The following is a 16,301-nucleotide window of genomic DNA, read 5'->3' on the forward strand; positions in this document are numbered from 1 at the left end:
TTTTTTTTTGAGTTGGAGTCTTACTCTGTCGCCCAGACTGGAGTGCAGTGGCATGCTCCCAGCCACCGCAGCCTCAGTACAATGGGCTCAGGTGATCCTTTGCCTCAGCCTTTCAAGTAGCTGGAACTGCAGGCATGCGCCACCACACCCAGCTAATTTTTTCTTGTTGTAGAGATGAGGTCTCACTATGTTGCCTAGGCTGGTCTCGAACCCCTGGATGCAGGCGATCATCTCACCTCTGCTTTCCAAAGTGCTAGAATTACAGGCTTGGCCACCACGTCTGGCTTTGTATTTTTAGTTCACCATAATCAGAAGTGTCTAGATACTGGTGGTAACCACTTTAAGCACTTCTTGTAACTGTAGAAGTCAAACAAAACTTGTATTCATCTTTTGTTATCGGTATATATTGAGTATTACAATTTTAATACAGTTTTTTCTTTTCTTTTTTTTGTGTGTCAGAGTCTCACTCTGTGGCCCAAGCTGGAGTGCAACAGCGCACTGATGGCCACCGCAGCCTCAACCTGCTGGACTCAGGTGATCCTTCTACCTTAGCCTTCCAAGTAGCTGGAACCATAGACATGTGCCACCATACCCGGCTAATTTTTTGATTTATTGTGGTTGCCAAGACTGGTCTCAAATCCATGGGCTCACGCAATCCTCTCACCATGGCCTCGTTTTTTCTTTCTTAAAATGTACATACATTTTTTTGGCATCCTCTGTATAAGATAATCCATGTAGAATACATACACAGAGCTGGGCACAGTGGTCATGCTTGTAATCCCAGCACTTTAGGAGTCCGAGGCAAGAGGAATGCCTGAGCCCAGGGTTCGAGACCAACCTGGGCAACTTGGTGAGACCTCGTATCTACAATAAAACAAAAACTTAGCCAGGCGTGGTGGCACACACCTGTGATTCCAGTTACTTGGAAGGCTGAGGCAGAAGGATCACCTGAGCCCAGCAGGTTGAGGCTGCAATGACCATGAGCGTGACACTCCACTCTAGCTTGGGCAACAGAATGAGACTTCAACTCAAAAAAAAAAAAAATACATACACAGGACCTAAGATAAGTGCTGGATGAATGCTACCTATGTTTTTATTATCTATCACTACCCCCATTTCCCTCTCCATACATGGGAAGCTAGAAACAATATTTCCAGAAGGGCAAAAAGTACAAAAAATACCAACTTGGTTTATTGGATAAAAACAGTGGTAAAATAAACATAAAGCCAAAAGTTAGAACAGGACATTTTCATATCCTCTCCCCACTCAAAAACATCATCTGGGTGTTTTAGAAGCCAGAGACACCCACAAAATGCTTCACTCTCTTCATGTGCTCTGGAAGCAAGGCCTTCACCAAGAGAACCCAGGAGAGAGAAGTCAGAGACAACCTCAGTCCCGCTTACCCCTTCTTCATTCCTAAAAGTCTCTGGGTTGGAAGGAAGCAGGGAAGGAATAAGAGGAGAGTGGCTGGGGACTGGCCTCCAGTCCACTTCCAATAATGTCCCAGACAGCTCTCCTTGTCTGCATCTCATCCCTAATAGGTACCACTGGCAAGGCTTGGGAGAGAGGGGAAAAGGGGTAGATGGTTCTAGAACCAGATGTGGTCTCCAAACTCTTCAGAGTCAGTAAAAGCCCTAGGGTGGCCAGTCCAGGACTAAGGGAGCCACATCTTTTCCCTCCAGCCCAACCAAGAGGTGAAAGGAAGTCCTTGGGACAGCATCCCAAGGTGCTCTTAAATCTCCACATCACTTTCCTTGTCGTTGTCATGGTCTCCATCATAGAACTCATTGGGTGCCTCTGGCCTGCAAGACAAGGGGAGAAAAGTGAGGATCTCACTCTCCAAATTTCAATCTTCTCCCAGTACCCTTTTCCAGAGCCGTTTTTCAGGCCCCCTGTCAGGGAATCACTCCTCTCAGTGCTATTCCTTCATTCGCTCATGTATTCAATAAACATTTATTGAGGAACTACTCTGTGCAGGCACTGTCACAAGCATTAGCAATAAGTAGAAAATAATAAGCCAGATGAGGTTTCTGTCTATCCTCAAAAAGCTTACCTAATAAAAGAGACTATAACTAACAAAGTAAAGAAATAGAGATGATAATTTGAGATGGTAGAGAGTACTAAGAATAAAATGAAGCGACATGACTGAGGGTGATGGAAGGAAAAGGGTGAAATTTCAGACAGGATTATTAGGAAAGGTTGTCCTAAGAACATAAGGTCAAAAGTCTGAGAAGGAGCTTGGCTGGAAAGAGAACAAGGCAGCTTGGATGGCTGGGAATAGTGTGCAAGGGGGAGAGTAGCTAGAGATGAGATCAGGGACACAGTTAAGGGCAGGACCTTTTTCTTTTTGAGTAGGAGTCTCACTCTGTTGCCCAGGCTGGAGTGCAGTGGCATGCTCATGGCCACCACAGCATTGACCTAACTGGGCTCAGGTGATCCTTCTGCCTCAGTCTTCCAAGTAGCTGGAACTACAGGCACATGCCACCATGCCCGGCTAATTTTTTGATTTATTGTAGAGATGAGGTCTCGCCAAGTTGCCCAGGCTGGTCTCAAATCCGTGGGCTCAGCTTCCCAAAGTGCTGGGATTATAGGTGTGAGTCACCACACCTGGTGATTTTCTTCTAAGTGCAAGGTAAAGGAAAGCTTGGAACAGAGGAGTGACATGATGGGATGTAAAAGCAAGATAGGTTCCAATAAGTACTAAACATAGGCTTCCTTTTTTTTTTTTTTTTTTGCAAAAGGCATGATCTGGGACAGAGCGTTAAGAAAATCAAAGAGAAGCTAAGAAAATGATCCAGGAAAAGCCCTCTCTGCTTGAGAAGCAAGGTCTCAGTTACCTCCAAGCACACAAGGGTTAAAGGTGTGAAGTCAGACACTCAGGTTTGAAACTCAGCCCTGATATTTAACCAGCTGTGTGACTTTAAGAAAGTTACTTAGCCTACCTGAGCCTTAGATTCCTCCCCTGGCAATTTGATGATAAGAGCCATCAGAGTTGTCTCATGGCAACAGAATGATGATATTTATGCTGCAATATAAAGCACTCAGTATTGAGTCTGGTGTTTAGCAAACCCATAAAAAGTGGTACTCTGCAAGTCATATGCAAGCTGGAGCTATAGTCATCAAAGCAGAACAGAAACTCAGTGGGTGGTCTGACAGTGAGGTAGGGCTTAGGAACAGGAAGAGGCCTGAGGCTCCTGCTGGCTGTTGAAAGGGAGTGGTACACTGCTGAGACTAGGCCCAGATACAGCCTGGAACTACTGGTGAAAAAGCTAAAATTCAACAAAAGGAAAAACTTAAACAAAGGTTTTACCAAACCAAACCAGACGATGAAAAACAGTTTCTGGAAGTCAAGCCTCAGAGACCTGGAGAAGTTGAAATGAAGATAATGGGACAAAAGGAAGCCCGAGTCAGATGTTCAGATACTCCCTCACCCTCATCGGGGAAAGGGGTAAAGGGTATCCATGGAAGAGGGGAACTGCAGAGGTCTCAAGGGTTAGAGCAGTAAAGCCAAGATCCACAGGAGGCATATGGAGACCTGGATTCTAAGAAAGAGAAGTAGATTATGAAAGGGAATGAGAAGCCCATCAGACTCCACAGCAGAGTCAGCTCAAACCTCTAACACTGCATGGGATCAGGACTGTGTGTTCCACAAGTGTCCAGCTGTGGTTATCCCTCAGTCACATAAGGAAGTCTGTTCTCCATTAAGTGCATCTGTTCTGCACTTCTGGGTTCTGTTATCTTTTCTCTCAACTTTTCAGAAAAGTTTTGGGCTTTAAAAAGAAATCTGGTGGTTTATTTCGACCATGCCAGCTCTGGCATGTCACCATTTCTTTTCTTCCTTCTCTAATAAACTTTATTTGAAAACTTACCAAAAAAAATTCTATCCTAGGCTTTTTTCCCCCTAATTTATTCCATCTATAAATATTTTAGTATGTATCTAGATAACGACTTTTAAAAAAATATATAACCACATGGCTAGGCACAGTGGCACAAGACTATAATCCCAGCACTTTGGGAGGCTGAGGTGATAAGATTGCCTAAGCCCAGGGATTCGAGACCAGCCTGGGCAACTTGGTGAGACCTTGTCTCTACAATAAATCAAAAAACCAGCCAGGCATGGTAGAATGTGCCTGTAGTTCCAACTACTCAAAAAACAAAAGACAACAACAACAACAAAACGTAACCACAATACAATTATCTCACCAAAAAAAATTAACAGAGCAAAGAAATCAAAGGGCCTTAGAGAGTAGTACACAGTAGTAATCTGTCCAGCTCAAGAGATAGAAGGACTGAGTAAAATGCTGGCAAGAATGCAAACTGCTACAGACTTTCTGGAAAGCAATTTGGTATCATATATAAAAAAATTTAGTGTGGACAGTCTTTGATCTAGCAGCAACAATCTCAGAAATCTAACCCCCTCAAATAAGCATGGAAAGATGTGTATGACCAGTCTGGGCAATGTAGAAAAGCCTATCTCTACAAAAAAATTAGCCAGGTGTGGCGGCACACATCTGTAATCCCAGCTACTCAGGAGGATGAGGTGGGAAGAGTGCTTGAGCCCAGGAGTTTGAGGTTCCAGTAAGCTATGATCACACCACTGTACTTCAGCCTGGGTGGCATAGCAAAATTCTCTTAAAAAAAAAAAAAAAAAGGCTGGGCACAGTGGCTCAAGCCTGTAATCCTAGCACATTGGGAGGCTGAGGCGAGAGGACTGCCTGAGCCCAGGAGTTCCAGACTAGCCTGTAACTTGGTGAGACCTCATCTCTACAATAAATCAAAAAATTAGGCAGTTGGGATGGCATGTGCCTGTAGTTCCAGCTACTTGAAAGCCTGAGGCAGAAGGATCGCCTGAGCCCAGCAGGTGGAGGCTGCAGTGGCCATGAGCATGCCACTTCACTCCAGCTTGCCGACAGAGTGAGACTTCAACTCAAAAAGAAAAAAAAGAAAAAAGAAAGAAACAGAAAACCAAACACCTCATATTCTCACTCGTATCTGGGAGCTAAACGGTCACAAATATGAAAATAATAGATAGGCACTGGGGACACCAATAAGAGGGGAGAGATGAGGGAAGTTAGATTCAGAAACTACCTACAGGGCACAATGTTTACTATCTGGGGAATGGGCTACCTGAGAACCAATCCTCCCACTATACAATATGTCCATGTAGCGAACATGAATCTCAAATAAAATTTTTAAGATAGCAATAAACACAGGAAAAAAAAGAGAATTACAGCAGACTAAAAGATGTAAGTCAGGGACGATCAGTCTGATGCCTTCCAATTTACTTTTCCCCTTTTCATCCTCTCTAACAAGCCTATGGGAACATCTTGCTCTCAAGTCCCTATCCCCAGACCTGCTGTAGTTTTCCTCAGGACCCCTCTCCTCTGCATCAGCCTCATCAGTCCTGTCATAGGTCAGGAGGTCTGCAGGTACATCGTGAATCTGCACACTAGGTGCATGGTTCAGCATCTTCAGGTTTTCAAAGATTGTCTGGCGGATCTGGTCCAGGTACTGGTTGGAAATGAGGAATAAAGAGTAAGCAGCTCCCAGCAGGACTCCCAGAGCATCCACTCTCCTAGCTGCCTTCCACCCCTACCATCCTGGTTTTAATCTCAGTTGTTTTGCTAGTTCAGATTTCCAACTGATAACTGTCTCTCCCTCCAACCCCAACTCCTTCTGCTTTAACCTGGGCTATCTCCCAGCTAACAACGGTGAAGTGGTGGGCTAGAACTTTCTTCTCTTTGGTTTCTCCTACTTCCCACATCCTGTACCTCTTCTGGGCTCCCCCACCCTTATGCTCAGCTTCTCTGAGCTGCTGACCTGGCGTGAGTTCTGATTCTCGATGCGGGTGCTGACATCTGGATGGAGCGTGAAATCTGGGGCAAAGTACTCGAAGTATTCTTGGGGAGGAGAGGAGATCAGGAAGAGAAAGTATGGCTCAGACCAAGACAGGCAAGTCCCAATTCTTCCCAATCTCTTTCCTTCCCATCCAGACAATCCCCTACATAATAGTTGCCCAATCTTTTCCCTGCTTAGAGCCCAGGGGTTTAGTCTGCAGAGCTCTGAGAATATAAATTATCTCATCTGCCTTTAAACCAGGTCATTCTGGAGTCTGGTGGAATGTCCTTCCTGTTGTGGGGTGTTGTGGGGTGGTCCTTACCACTATAAGGAAGCTCCTCACTAATGGCCTCTTCTACCAGTAGCGATGTCTCGTATGTCCTGTAACCAACCAGCAGAGGGGAATAGGCTGACCAAGTGGGTTGCAGAGCCCACCTGGCCATATCTCAGGGTCATCCTCTCAGACCCTAGCTCACATGGGAAGGAAATCGCGAGGGTACTCACCAGCAGCGGGCCACATTTCGGACAGTATAGCCACCACCACCCAGCACCAGTAAAGGGATATTGAAGCTCTTGACATATTCAACGCACTCCCTGTTAAAAGGAACCAGAGGAATGAGTGAAGGAAGTCATCAAAAGTCACAGTACCTATAATCCCAGCACTTTGGGAGGCTGAGGCGAGAGGACTGTCTGAGCCCAGGGGTTTGAGACCAGCTGGGTAACTTGGTGAGACCTCATCTCTACAATAAATCAAAAAAATAAGCCGGGCGTGGTAGTGCACATCTGTAGTTCCAGCTACTTGGAAGGCTGAGGCAGAAGGATCACCTAAGCCCAGCAGGTCAAAGCTGCGGTGGCCGCGAGTGTGCCACTGCACTCCAACCTGGGCAACAGAGTGAGACTCCAACTCCAACTCCCCAAAAAAAAAAAGCCACAGAATACACCCTTAGGTATTGCTTGGAAAGAGACATAGGGAACTACAAATGTTCTGTATCTAAATGTCGGTAGTGAAATTCATTAAGTTATACCCTTAAGATCTGTGTATTTATTTATTACAAGTATATTGTTCTCAATAAAAATATTAAAGTGCACTCCCACCTGTCCTGCTCAGTGCCCTCTTTGGCACCCTGCCTATTAATCAACCATTCTTATCAATGCACCAGCAAGTTCTGTCAGTTCTAACCTTCAGCAAGTTCTGTCAGTTCTAACCTTCAAAAGATAACTCAAACCATCTACTTCTCTCCACTGCCAATCTTAGTCTGGGTACCACATATCCTGTCTAGGCAACACCAGTGGCTTCCTAATTGGTCTTCTCATTTCCATGTTTCCCCATTACATTCCCATCACCTTGTACAATGCCTAGAACATAATAGGTGCTTAGTAAAAACCTATTGTGAATGAATGACCATCTAGGGAACCCTGTTCAAGATGACATTTCTAGTTTCAGTACAATTTGTAGCTATTTTTGATTCCCAAGAAGAGGTGAGGCTCATTCTCCAACCACCTCCACTCTATGTACTGAGGCCCAAGGCCACTTGAAAACCCAGCGGGGAGGAAGGAGAGCAAGTCTCACCCATGTCCTCGGATGCTGAGGTTGAAGCAGCCCAGTCGATCACAGCCCAGAGAGTCCGCTCCACACTGCAAAAAGCAAAACCCTATGCAGCTGCATTGAAACATTACAGGTGACCACCAACCTAGGGAACCTCCTCTTCCCTTGCTCCCTCCCCAAGTCCAGGCAGCACACCTGAGGAGGCACTGACCATATTACCTGAAGCACAATGCACGTTGGTTGGTAGAAGTCCACCACCTGGTTGATGACTGGCTGGAAAAGGTGCTTGTAACCTGGGAGAGGGCCAAAGATGGGCACCTGGCCCCCAAGAGGATGGGGAGACAGGTGATGGGGAGAACAAAAGGAAAAAGGGGGTTGAGAGAGTATGTAGCCCAGGAAAGGGGCAACCCAAAGAACCAAACCACTGGTTCTAAACTTCTGGAGGGAGTCCTAGACTGCTATGAGTGACTGATGAAAGCCAATAATCCTTTTCACAGAAAACTACATATATACACAATATGTTGCATAAAAATTCCAGGGGTTCATGGTCACTCTGAAGGTCATTCATCCTTAAGGACACCTGGCCCAACAGCAGACAACACCAGGCAGAAGAGGTTAATTCAAGGAGAGAAAAAAGGGACATAGGGAGAAGGGAAAAGACCTCAGTACTTACTCTGGTCATCAATGCCATCTCGCAGGGGCACATTGAGACAGTAATAGCGACCACTTTCTGCCCCAACTTCATACATGTCACCTACAAGGAAGTGGGTGGTGACAGCTATGCATGGCAAGCACCCAAAACCCAACTGCTTCAACCCCAACCCATACTCAGAGAGCTTCTCACTCCATCTACATACCTTCACCATAGGCTCCCTAGAGCCACTAAATCTCTAGCAACTTGTATTCATTCAACAAGTATTTTTGGAGGACTTACTCTGAGCCAAGCTGTTTATTAGGTACTGGGGATGCAGCAGTGAACAGAACTATGAAATTAAGGAAATCCCACCAAGCTTATAGCCTCAGGGGTGGGCATGATGAGGAGGGAGACGGGAAACAAACAAAAAACCATAATAAATACAAATAGCAGCGAGTGCTCTGAGAGGAAAAAAATGGGGAGGTGATAGAGTAATGGGGAAGGAGGTGATGACAGTAACTGGAGTGGTCGGGAAAGGCCTGAGAAGAGGACGTCTGAGCTGAGTGTGGAAGGCTAAGGAGGAGGCCATCATGGCAAAGAGCTAAGGAGTGTAAAGGGAAATGTAATCCTTATTCCATACCTGTGCCTGGGAAAAAGTAATTTCCGTATTTGTGGAAGGACACTGTCATGACTCGGTCAGTGAGGTAGAAGGCTTCCTGAACCCCATCACCATGGTGAATGTCAATATCAATGTAGAGCACCCGAGGGTGGTACCTGAGGTGAGGACAAAACCAGGGTCTGAGGCAGAGGTCAACCCCCCCCCAACTCCTTCCAAAAACTGGCTCTAGAATTATGAAGAGTCTGCTTCTGCCCAAGTCACCTGAAACCTGATACCACCAGTTCCTTAAGGGCAACCAGGGGCTCCAGCATAGAGCCTAGAGACAGGGACAGGAAAGAGATGTGCAGAGAACACTGAAATGTGAACAGGAAGCTGGGACTCTACAGCAGAGCATAGGAAAGGCAGCCTGAGTGAAACATCAAGAACTTGGGAAAGGCCAGACGCAGTAGTTAACGTCTGTAATTCCAGCACTTTGAGAGGCAGAGGCAAAGAGGATTGCCTGAGCCCAGGGGTTTGAGACCCGCCTGGGCAACTTGGTGAGACCTCATCTCTACAATAAATCAAATAATTAGCAGGGCGTGATGGTACATGCCTGTAGCTCCAGCTACTTGGAAGGCTGAAGCAGAAAGACCACCTAATCCCAGGGGGTTGAGGCTGCAGTGGCCATGAACATGCTTCTGCACCCTAGCCTGGGTGACAGAGTGAAACTCCAAGTGAAAAAAAAAAAAGAAAAAGAACTTGGAATAAGTTAGTGGAGGAGGGAGGTAAGGGTCAAGGCCAAGGCTGAGTCTGAGGATCTCCTCAGCCAAGAGTCTCATAAGTGGCCCCATCACCTCTCAGGCTACTTACTTGAGCAGCTCCAGGATGCCGATCACAATGTCGTTGACATAGCAGAAGCCAGAGGCCTATGGCAAGACAGTAGTCTTATAAAGAGAGAAGCAATTCCTCTACCTAGCTGCCTGTTACTGTCACCCTGACCACCTATCCTAGGGTGGCCACTGTCTCCCCCATCACTTCCTCACTCACCTCAAACTTCTTGGCATGGTGCAGACCACCAGCCCAGTTAATGGCAATATCACAGATCTGAAAGACAAACATACCCAACTCACAGTACTCCTACTTCCCACCCCTGAAGCTAGAAACCCAGGGTCAGGTTAAAGCCAAGTCCAGGGACCCACAGGAAAGGGAGAACAGGACTTGGGACTATGTTACCTTGTTGTTCAGCTGGGTTGCTCCTTGTAGAGATGCGCCTGTGTAACGGGAGCAGAACTCAAAAAGCCCGGGAAATACTGGGCTGTAGGGAAGAGGCGCAAGTTGGAACCCTTCCTACACTTCCCCATCCCCCGACCCAAACTCCTCCAGTTTCTATTTTTCAATAACCATCTCTCCCCCTTCTATACACCTGAGTTATCTGCATATTTATTCAACAAATATTTTGGACCAAACCATGTACCAAGTCCTGTGCAAGACACTGGATGGGAAGTACAGAAGCATTTAACTCTGTCAGGAAATTTGTACCCTAGCTGGAGAGAAAAGCAAGTAGCCTCCAGGTACTGAGGTATCTGCAAAAAAGGAAGTAATGTGAAAGAAAAGATGAGCTCTGTTTTTCTTAAAAGAGTCTTCAGGGATTGGCAGAAGTGGGACACAGCTTGTGGGGCGTGGGAGCCCATCACTAAGGGGGCCTGATCCTAAACCAGACGAAGTAAGGACCAGTGGGAGGCCCAAACTTAACCAGTACATAGACCACTTATGTACCTAATCCTGACTTGTACTCGACATCTCTAAAATTTAAAAAAAAAAAAAAAAAGAGCCAGGCGCGGTGGCTCATGCCTGTAACCCCAGCACTTTGAGGGGCCAAGGTGAGAGGACTGCCTGATCCCAGGGTTCGAGATCAGCCTGGGCAACTTGGCAAGACCTCGTCTCTACAATAAATCAAAATATTAGTTGAACATGGTAGCACATGCCTGTAGTTCCAGCTACTTGGAAGACTAAGGCAGAAGGATCACCTGAGCCCAGCCGGTCAAGGCTGCGGTGGTCAAGGCTGTGGTGGCCATAAGCATGCCATTGCACTCCAGCCTAAGTGAAAGAGTGAGACTCTGACTCAAAAAAAAAAAAAAAGTCTTCTATGTGTACCATATTTTAATATAATGTTCAATAATATTCTTTATAATCACACATTTTGAAGAAAAAATTATATACCTATATACATGAAGCAGTTATAAGAGCTAACTCACTGAAAGTCCGCAACACAGTGTGTGGCACCTGATAAGCCTTCAATAAGTGTCAGCCATAATTTTTACCATCTTTATTCTTTTTCTTTTACTTTTTTTTTTTTTTGAGTCAGAGTCTCACTCTGTTGCCCGGGCTGGAGTGCAGTGGCACACTCACGGCCACCGCAGCCTCAATCTGCTGGGCTCAGGTGATCCTTCTGCCTCAGTCTTCCAAGTAGGTGGAACCACAGATGCACACCACCACGTCTGGCTAATTTTTTGATTTACTGTAGAGATGAGGTCTCACCAAGTTTCCCAGGCTGGCCTCGAACCCATGGACTCAGGCAATCCTCTCACCTCTGCCTGCCAAAGTGCTGGGATTACAGGCGTGAGACCAAATCTGGTGTGCTTTTTTTTTTTTTTAATTTGAAGGTTTGTAGTACAACTTGGCTATTTATATTAGCTTACTTTGAAAACAACCAGAAATTAATTTAAAGTAAGGGAAATTCCTGGTTCTCATTTGAAAAACAGATAAGTACAACTGTAGCTTAAGTGCAGGAGGACAACTGTAGCAGACAAATGGCCCAGAGGTAGTAGTACCCCCATTACTGTACAAAGAGCATCTCAGGGCCCCAGTATAGCCTAAGGGCTGACTTTGCATTCCCAGACCTAGGAAGTAAACTCAGAAATAGCAGCAGGAACAACAACAAAAAAACAAGAAACCTCCCAAGACAGCATGTAACTGAACACCAAATAAGCAGTGCAGCATATGCAGGACAAAGCTCTTATGGGCTGGTGTAGTCAAGAAAGGTTTTATGGAGGTGGTGTGAAGACTGAGAAGGTCTTGAAGAGGCTGAATGGAGAACGAAGGGCATTCCAGGAAGGCATCCCATGCAGCAGAGGTGTAGAGATAAGGTTGAGAAGATGCCTGATGCCAACCTAGTGAGTTGGCCTCTATCCTCTAGTCCTGGTTGTTCCTGTTATTAGGATCTTTCAGGGAAACAGATTAGTGAAGTGGTTTAAAAACTTGGGCTCTGGCTCTGAATCCTGCCAACTCCACTGACCAGTTATGTGACCCAGGCTAAGTTACTTAAATCTCCCCAAATCTCAGTTTACTTATGCATAACATCAGGAAAGGATTTATTATATCTCAGGGTTAGAATGAGAATTAAATAAATGTACCTGCAACCTTCAGCATAATATCTAGCGAAGTATTCAATAAATGGAAGCTATAGTGGGAAACTATAGGCACAACAACCTGATTTCTTTTTTCTTGCTATCTCCCAGGCTGGAGCACAGTAGCACCATCATGGCTCCCTGCAACCTCAACCTCCTGGGTTCAGGCAATCCTCCCATTTCAGCCTTTCCAGTAGCTGGGACTATAGGTGCACACCACCACACCCAGCTATCTTTTTTTTTTTCTATAGAGACAAGGTCTCGCCATGTTGCCTAGAACTCCTGGGCTCAAGCAATCCTCTCCCAAAGTACTGGGACTACACGAGTGAGCTATTGTGCCCAGCCAATAACCTGTTTCTTTAAAGAAATAAATTCAGCCAGGCGCAGTGGCTCACACCTATAATTCCAGCACTTTGGGAGGCCAAGGCGAGAGCATTGCCTGAGCTCAGGGGTTTGAGACCAGCCTGAGCAACATGGCAAGACCTCATCTCCACAATAAATAAAAAAATTAACAGGGCATGGTGGTGCATGTCTGTAGTTCCAGCTACTTGGAAGGCTGAGGTGGAAGGATCACCTGAGCCCAGTAGGTCAAGGTTGCAGTGGCCATAAGTGTGCCATTGCACTCCAGCCTGGGTGACAGAGTGGACTACAACTCAAAAAAAGAAACAAATTCAAAAGAAGGGAAGCTATAGATTAAAAGTCTTAAGAGAGATATATCAGCCAAATGTAATGTGTAGCACTTGTTTAGATCCTGATTTAAATAAACTAACTGCAAAGAAAGTTATGAGACAACTGGGAATATTTGAATACTGATTGTATGTTTGATATTAAGGAATTACTGTTAACTTCTTAGGTTTGATAATGCTACAGTATTTTAAGAGAGTATCATTTAGAGATATCTAACAACATATTTATAGATAAAAAGGATTTCCTTTAAAATAATCTAACATGAAGGGGTACAGATGAAGCAAGGCAGGTCACTTCTTCCTGTGTTAAAGCAGGTGATGGACATGGGGGTTCACTACTCTACTTTCAGAAATGTTTGGTTTTCCCTAGTAAGTACACAAATAAAAATAAATAGAAGTGGCTAAATGTTAGCTGTTGTGGTTACTATTTTTTCATGGATGTATACTAGAGTATAAGCAAGGATCATGGCTCTCATGGCTCACCTTTGTTTTCCACACCCCACCCCATAGGGTCTGACCCTGAATCTTCTATGGATGACATAAGCTCAAGGTAAGCATGAGTAGGTCAAATCACTCTCTTGCTTTTTAGACCACTTTGATGACTTCCCCCTATTCTAGGGGTATAAACTCTAATTTTTACTAGGGCTGTTTACTTTTAAAAGGCCCTATCTATCTTGTTAGCCTCAGGACAGAACACCTTCCTCTTCATATTTTGCACTCAGACTTTTTTCTGTTCTTCAGACGAGTCATACTCAACCCTATCACAGACCCTTAGCACATGTTGTCCCTCCTGCCCACCATAGTCCTATTACCTTCCAACCACCTTTCACCTAATTGCGTCCTACTCCTTTTTTAGATCTCAGCTCAATCTTCATTATTTCCTCTAGGAAGCCCCCATTGGTCAGCTACCCCCAACATAGACAATTCTCCCAAGTATACACTCTCATAATCTGTTATGCACCTCTCCATCATTAGACTTAGCACAAGGACAATATTAAAATTTTGTTGCTGTTCATCATTGTATCTCCAGCATTTAGCACAGGGCCTGGCCTAGAGCAAATAACCAATAAATATTTATTGAATAAACAAATGAGTGAATTATAACTAATTGACAAGTAGGCCCCCCCCTTCGTATCTTCCCACTGCTGCCACAAGACCTCACTGAAGGGCTGGCATCAAACTGCTAGGTATCAAAAGTCCCAGTCCTCCCTCACCAGTCATCGCCCACGTTGAAGGCATTAAGGCTCTTGGTGAAGCCTTGCATATTGGTGGGGCTGACTCTCTGCAGGAAGTCAATGTAGTCCTCAGAGTGGAAGCGGCACATGTCATGCTGGGAGGCCTGGTATGGCTTGAACACCTCGGGATGGAGACACAAGATGAACCCAGGCTGGGTCAGTCCCAGTCATGGGGCCAAGACCACCCACACAGAACCCATTCCTGGATACTGTCCAAAACCACACAGCAATTCCCCCAACCCTCAACCCTTGTTATTCTATGAGACAAAATGTCCATGAAGAAGCGAGACCCCAATTAGCCAGGTAGGTTATTATGATCAAGGTTTTCTGATGACCACCTCCAGTCCAGCCTCTCCTACCTTCTCAACCTTGAGCCCTGATCCATCTGCCCTGTTCCCTGGATCTCTTATTCCCTGTTCTCTCCACTCTCATCTCCTCCCCTGGGCTCTGATCCTGCCCTCTTTCTTCTAGGTTCTTCATTCTAGAGTCAAAAATATGGAATATATGACCTGCTAATTATAATCTAAGGTGCTAAACCAAAGATTTGTTATCTTTGGCAGGTGTGAGGGGGAAGGTAACATACCTCTTTGAAAACTGGACAAGAAAGAGCCTTTCTTCTCCCAGAAAATGCAGACAGGTACACACAGGCAAATGATCTCAAGGGATTCATAGATTACTTCACTAAAATCACCTCAGTCTTTTCTATGACTAATTCACTTGTCTGTGCTTTGGCACAAGCAATGAACACTCATTCATATTGTTGACGAATTCCTCTCGGGATGCCTAAGGCCTGGGCTTAACTGTTATCCCATATCACAACTATAAATTCCAAGCTGGGGACAGACAGCATGTGTATGTCTGGAAGATGGAAGACTGACTAGCGATTAAACAAAACCATGTAGAAGCATTCTAGGTTAAAGAGGGTCTACCTAGGACATCTGCTCTCTTCTATACACACATACACATTGACACAAAGAGGTACAGTCACCCCTGGAGCTCTAACTTCTTGGAGGTAGAAAAAAGTGACAGAGGAGAAGGGGTGGAAACCAAGGGTAAACTTCAAACTCACGTACAGCGATCAAGTCCCCACCCCCATCCCTGAGGCCAAGGCACTGTCCACACCCTAAAACACAGAGGAGGCACACACCTCCGGTCTTCAAACCAAGGTCAGAGGGGAGCCGACCTAACTAAAAAAACGACTTTCATTAAGCCAGAAGACACCTCCTCAACACTTTGCACATAGAGGTGCCCCTAGGGGTCTTCTATCCAGTTCCCCCTACTCTAGGGGAGGGTGGCACTTGGTGCATTCAGTCCAGCTCACCTATCCCTAAGGTTCACCCCACCCCCAATTCCCGGCAGAGGCGGCAAGACTCACGATCATCTTCTTATAAAGACCGTAATGCAGGACCAGGCTGTGGGTCAATGCCAGGCGATGGGGCTTCATAGGGTGCCCAGCCCCTGGGTGTAGGAAGAAGAGTTCGCGTCAGTTTCGATCCCTGGAGTTGCAGCCTCTGCCTTAAAACCTCCGCTTCCCAACCCGCGTGCACAACGTCGCTTCCTCACCGTAGTGGAAGTTGCCCACGTCGGGGTCGTAGAAATAGGCCACGGTCTTGGCCATGGTGCCGGCGGGACCAGGCCCCGCGCCTCCGCCGCCCGCCCGCCCGCCGGCCGCCAGCTCCGCCCCCAGCGTGCGTGCTGCGCGAGCACGTAGCCTGCCTCTTCGCAACCGAGAGCCCGGGCCCGCCTCCCGAGACCACGCCTAGGACTTGCCCCCTCGGGAGCTCCGCCCCTCGCCTTTCCTCGCCCTCGTGGGATCTGGGCTTCTGCGTCCGGACTTGGGTGGGGAAACCATAGCTTCGGCCCTAGGATGCAAGGGCCATTTCTTTCCGAGCGGGGGCCCAGTCCTCGGGAAGCCGAGCCATCCCATCCAGCCGCTTGCCCCCAACGGGGCGCAGGCCGTGGTCACCTCCCGAGAAAGCTCCGGAGATCCGGCCGTTCCGCCCCTCGCAGGTGCAGAAAGCCAGCTTCCTCCAGCCCACCGGGAAGATTCTTGACTATCCACTCGGCCGGGGCATCTGAGGACAGGAGCTGTGCCAGGCGTGCCGGCTAGATCAGTATAGATACTCCCGCCGGGCAGCATGTCCCCCCCTACCCGGACTCAGGCACAGCGCCGCATACTCCCGCCGGGGCCCGGCGCAGTCACGCGCCCACCCCACTCGCGCTCACACACGCGCAGGGCTCACGCTCCCCGCCCCGCACGCCTGCGCTCCGCCCCTTGGTCCTGGGCCGGCGACTGGCGAAGCAGCTGGGAAGCCAGGGCGGCTTTGGAGGCGCCCCTCTTCTCCCTTACCCAGGGC

At 46.8% G+C, this 16,301-nt stretch overlaps 1 protein-coding gene across 1 annotated transcript; it reads right to left on the minus strand.

Moving 5' to 3' along the window:
- Nucleotides 1-1,164: 1,164 nt before the first annotated feature.
- On the minus strand, nt 1,165-15,635 carry HDAC3 (histone deacetylase 3). The gene is made up of 15 exons (XM_008067430.2): nt 15,508-15,635; nt 15,320-15,402; nt 13,924-14,066; nt 9,850-9,931; nt 9,664-9,720; nt 9,487-9,542; nt 8,659-8,792; nt 8,058-8,138; nt 7,604-7,677; nt 7,409-7,473; nt 6,343-6,432; nt 6,161-6,219; nt 5,821-5,900; nt 5,354-5,511; nt 1,165-1,802 (listed from the first exon to the last, which is right to left on the minus strand). Exons 1-15 carry the CDS (start codon nt 15,560-15,562, stop codon nt 1,733-1,735), a joined length of 1,287 nt encoding a protein of 428 aa, XP_008065621.1. The 5' UTR covers nt 15,563-15,635; the 3' UTR covers nt 1,165-1,732.
- Nucleotides 15,636-16,301: the final 666 nt, after the last annotated feature.

Source organism: Carlito syrichta, unplaced genomic scaffold, assembly GCF_000164805.1.
Source record: "Carlito syrichta isolate Samal-C Ts95f unplaced genomic scaffold, Tarsius_syrichta-2.0.1 Scaffold309624, whole genome shotgun sequence".
In the NCBI taxonomy this organism is placed as follows: Eukaryota; Metazoa; Chordata; class Mammalia; order Primates; family Tarsiidae; genus Carlito; species Carlito syrichta.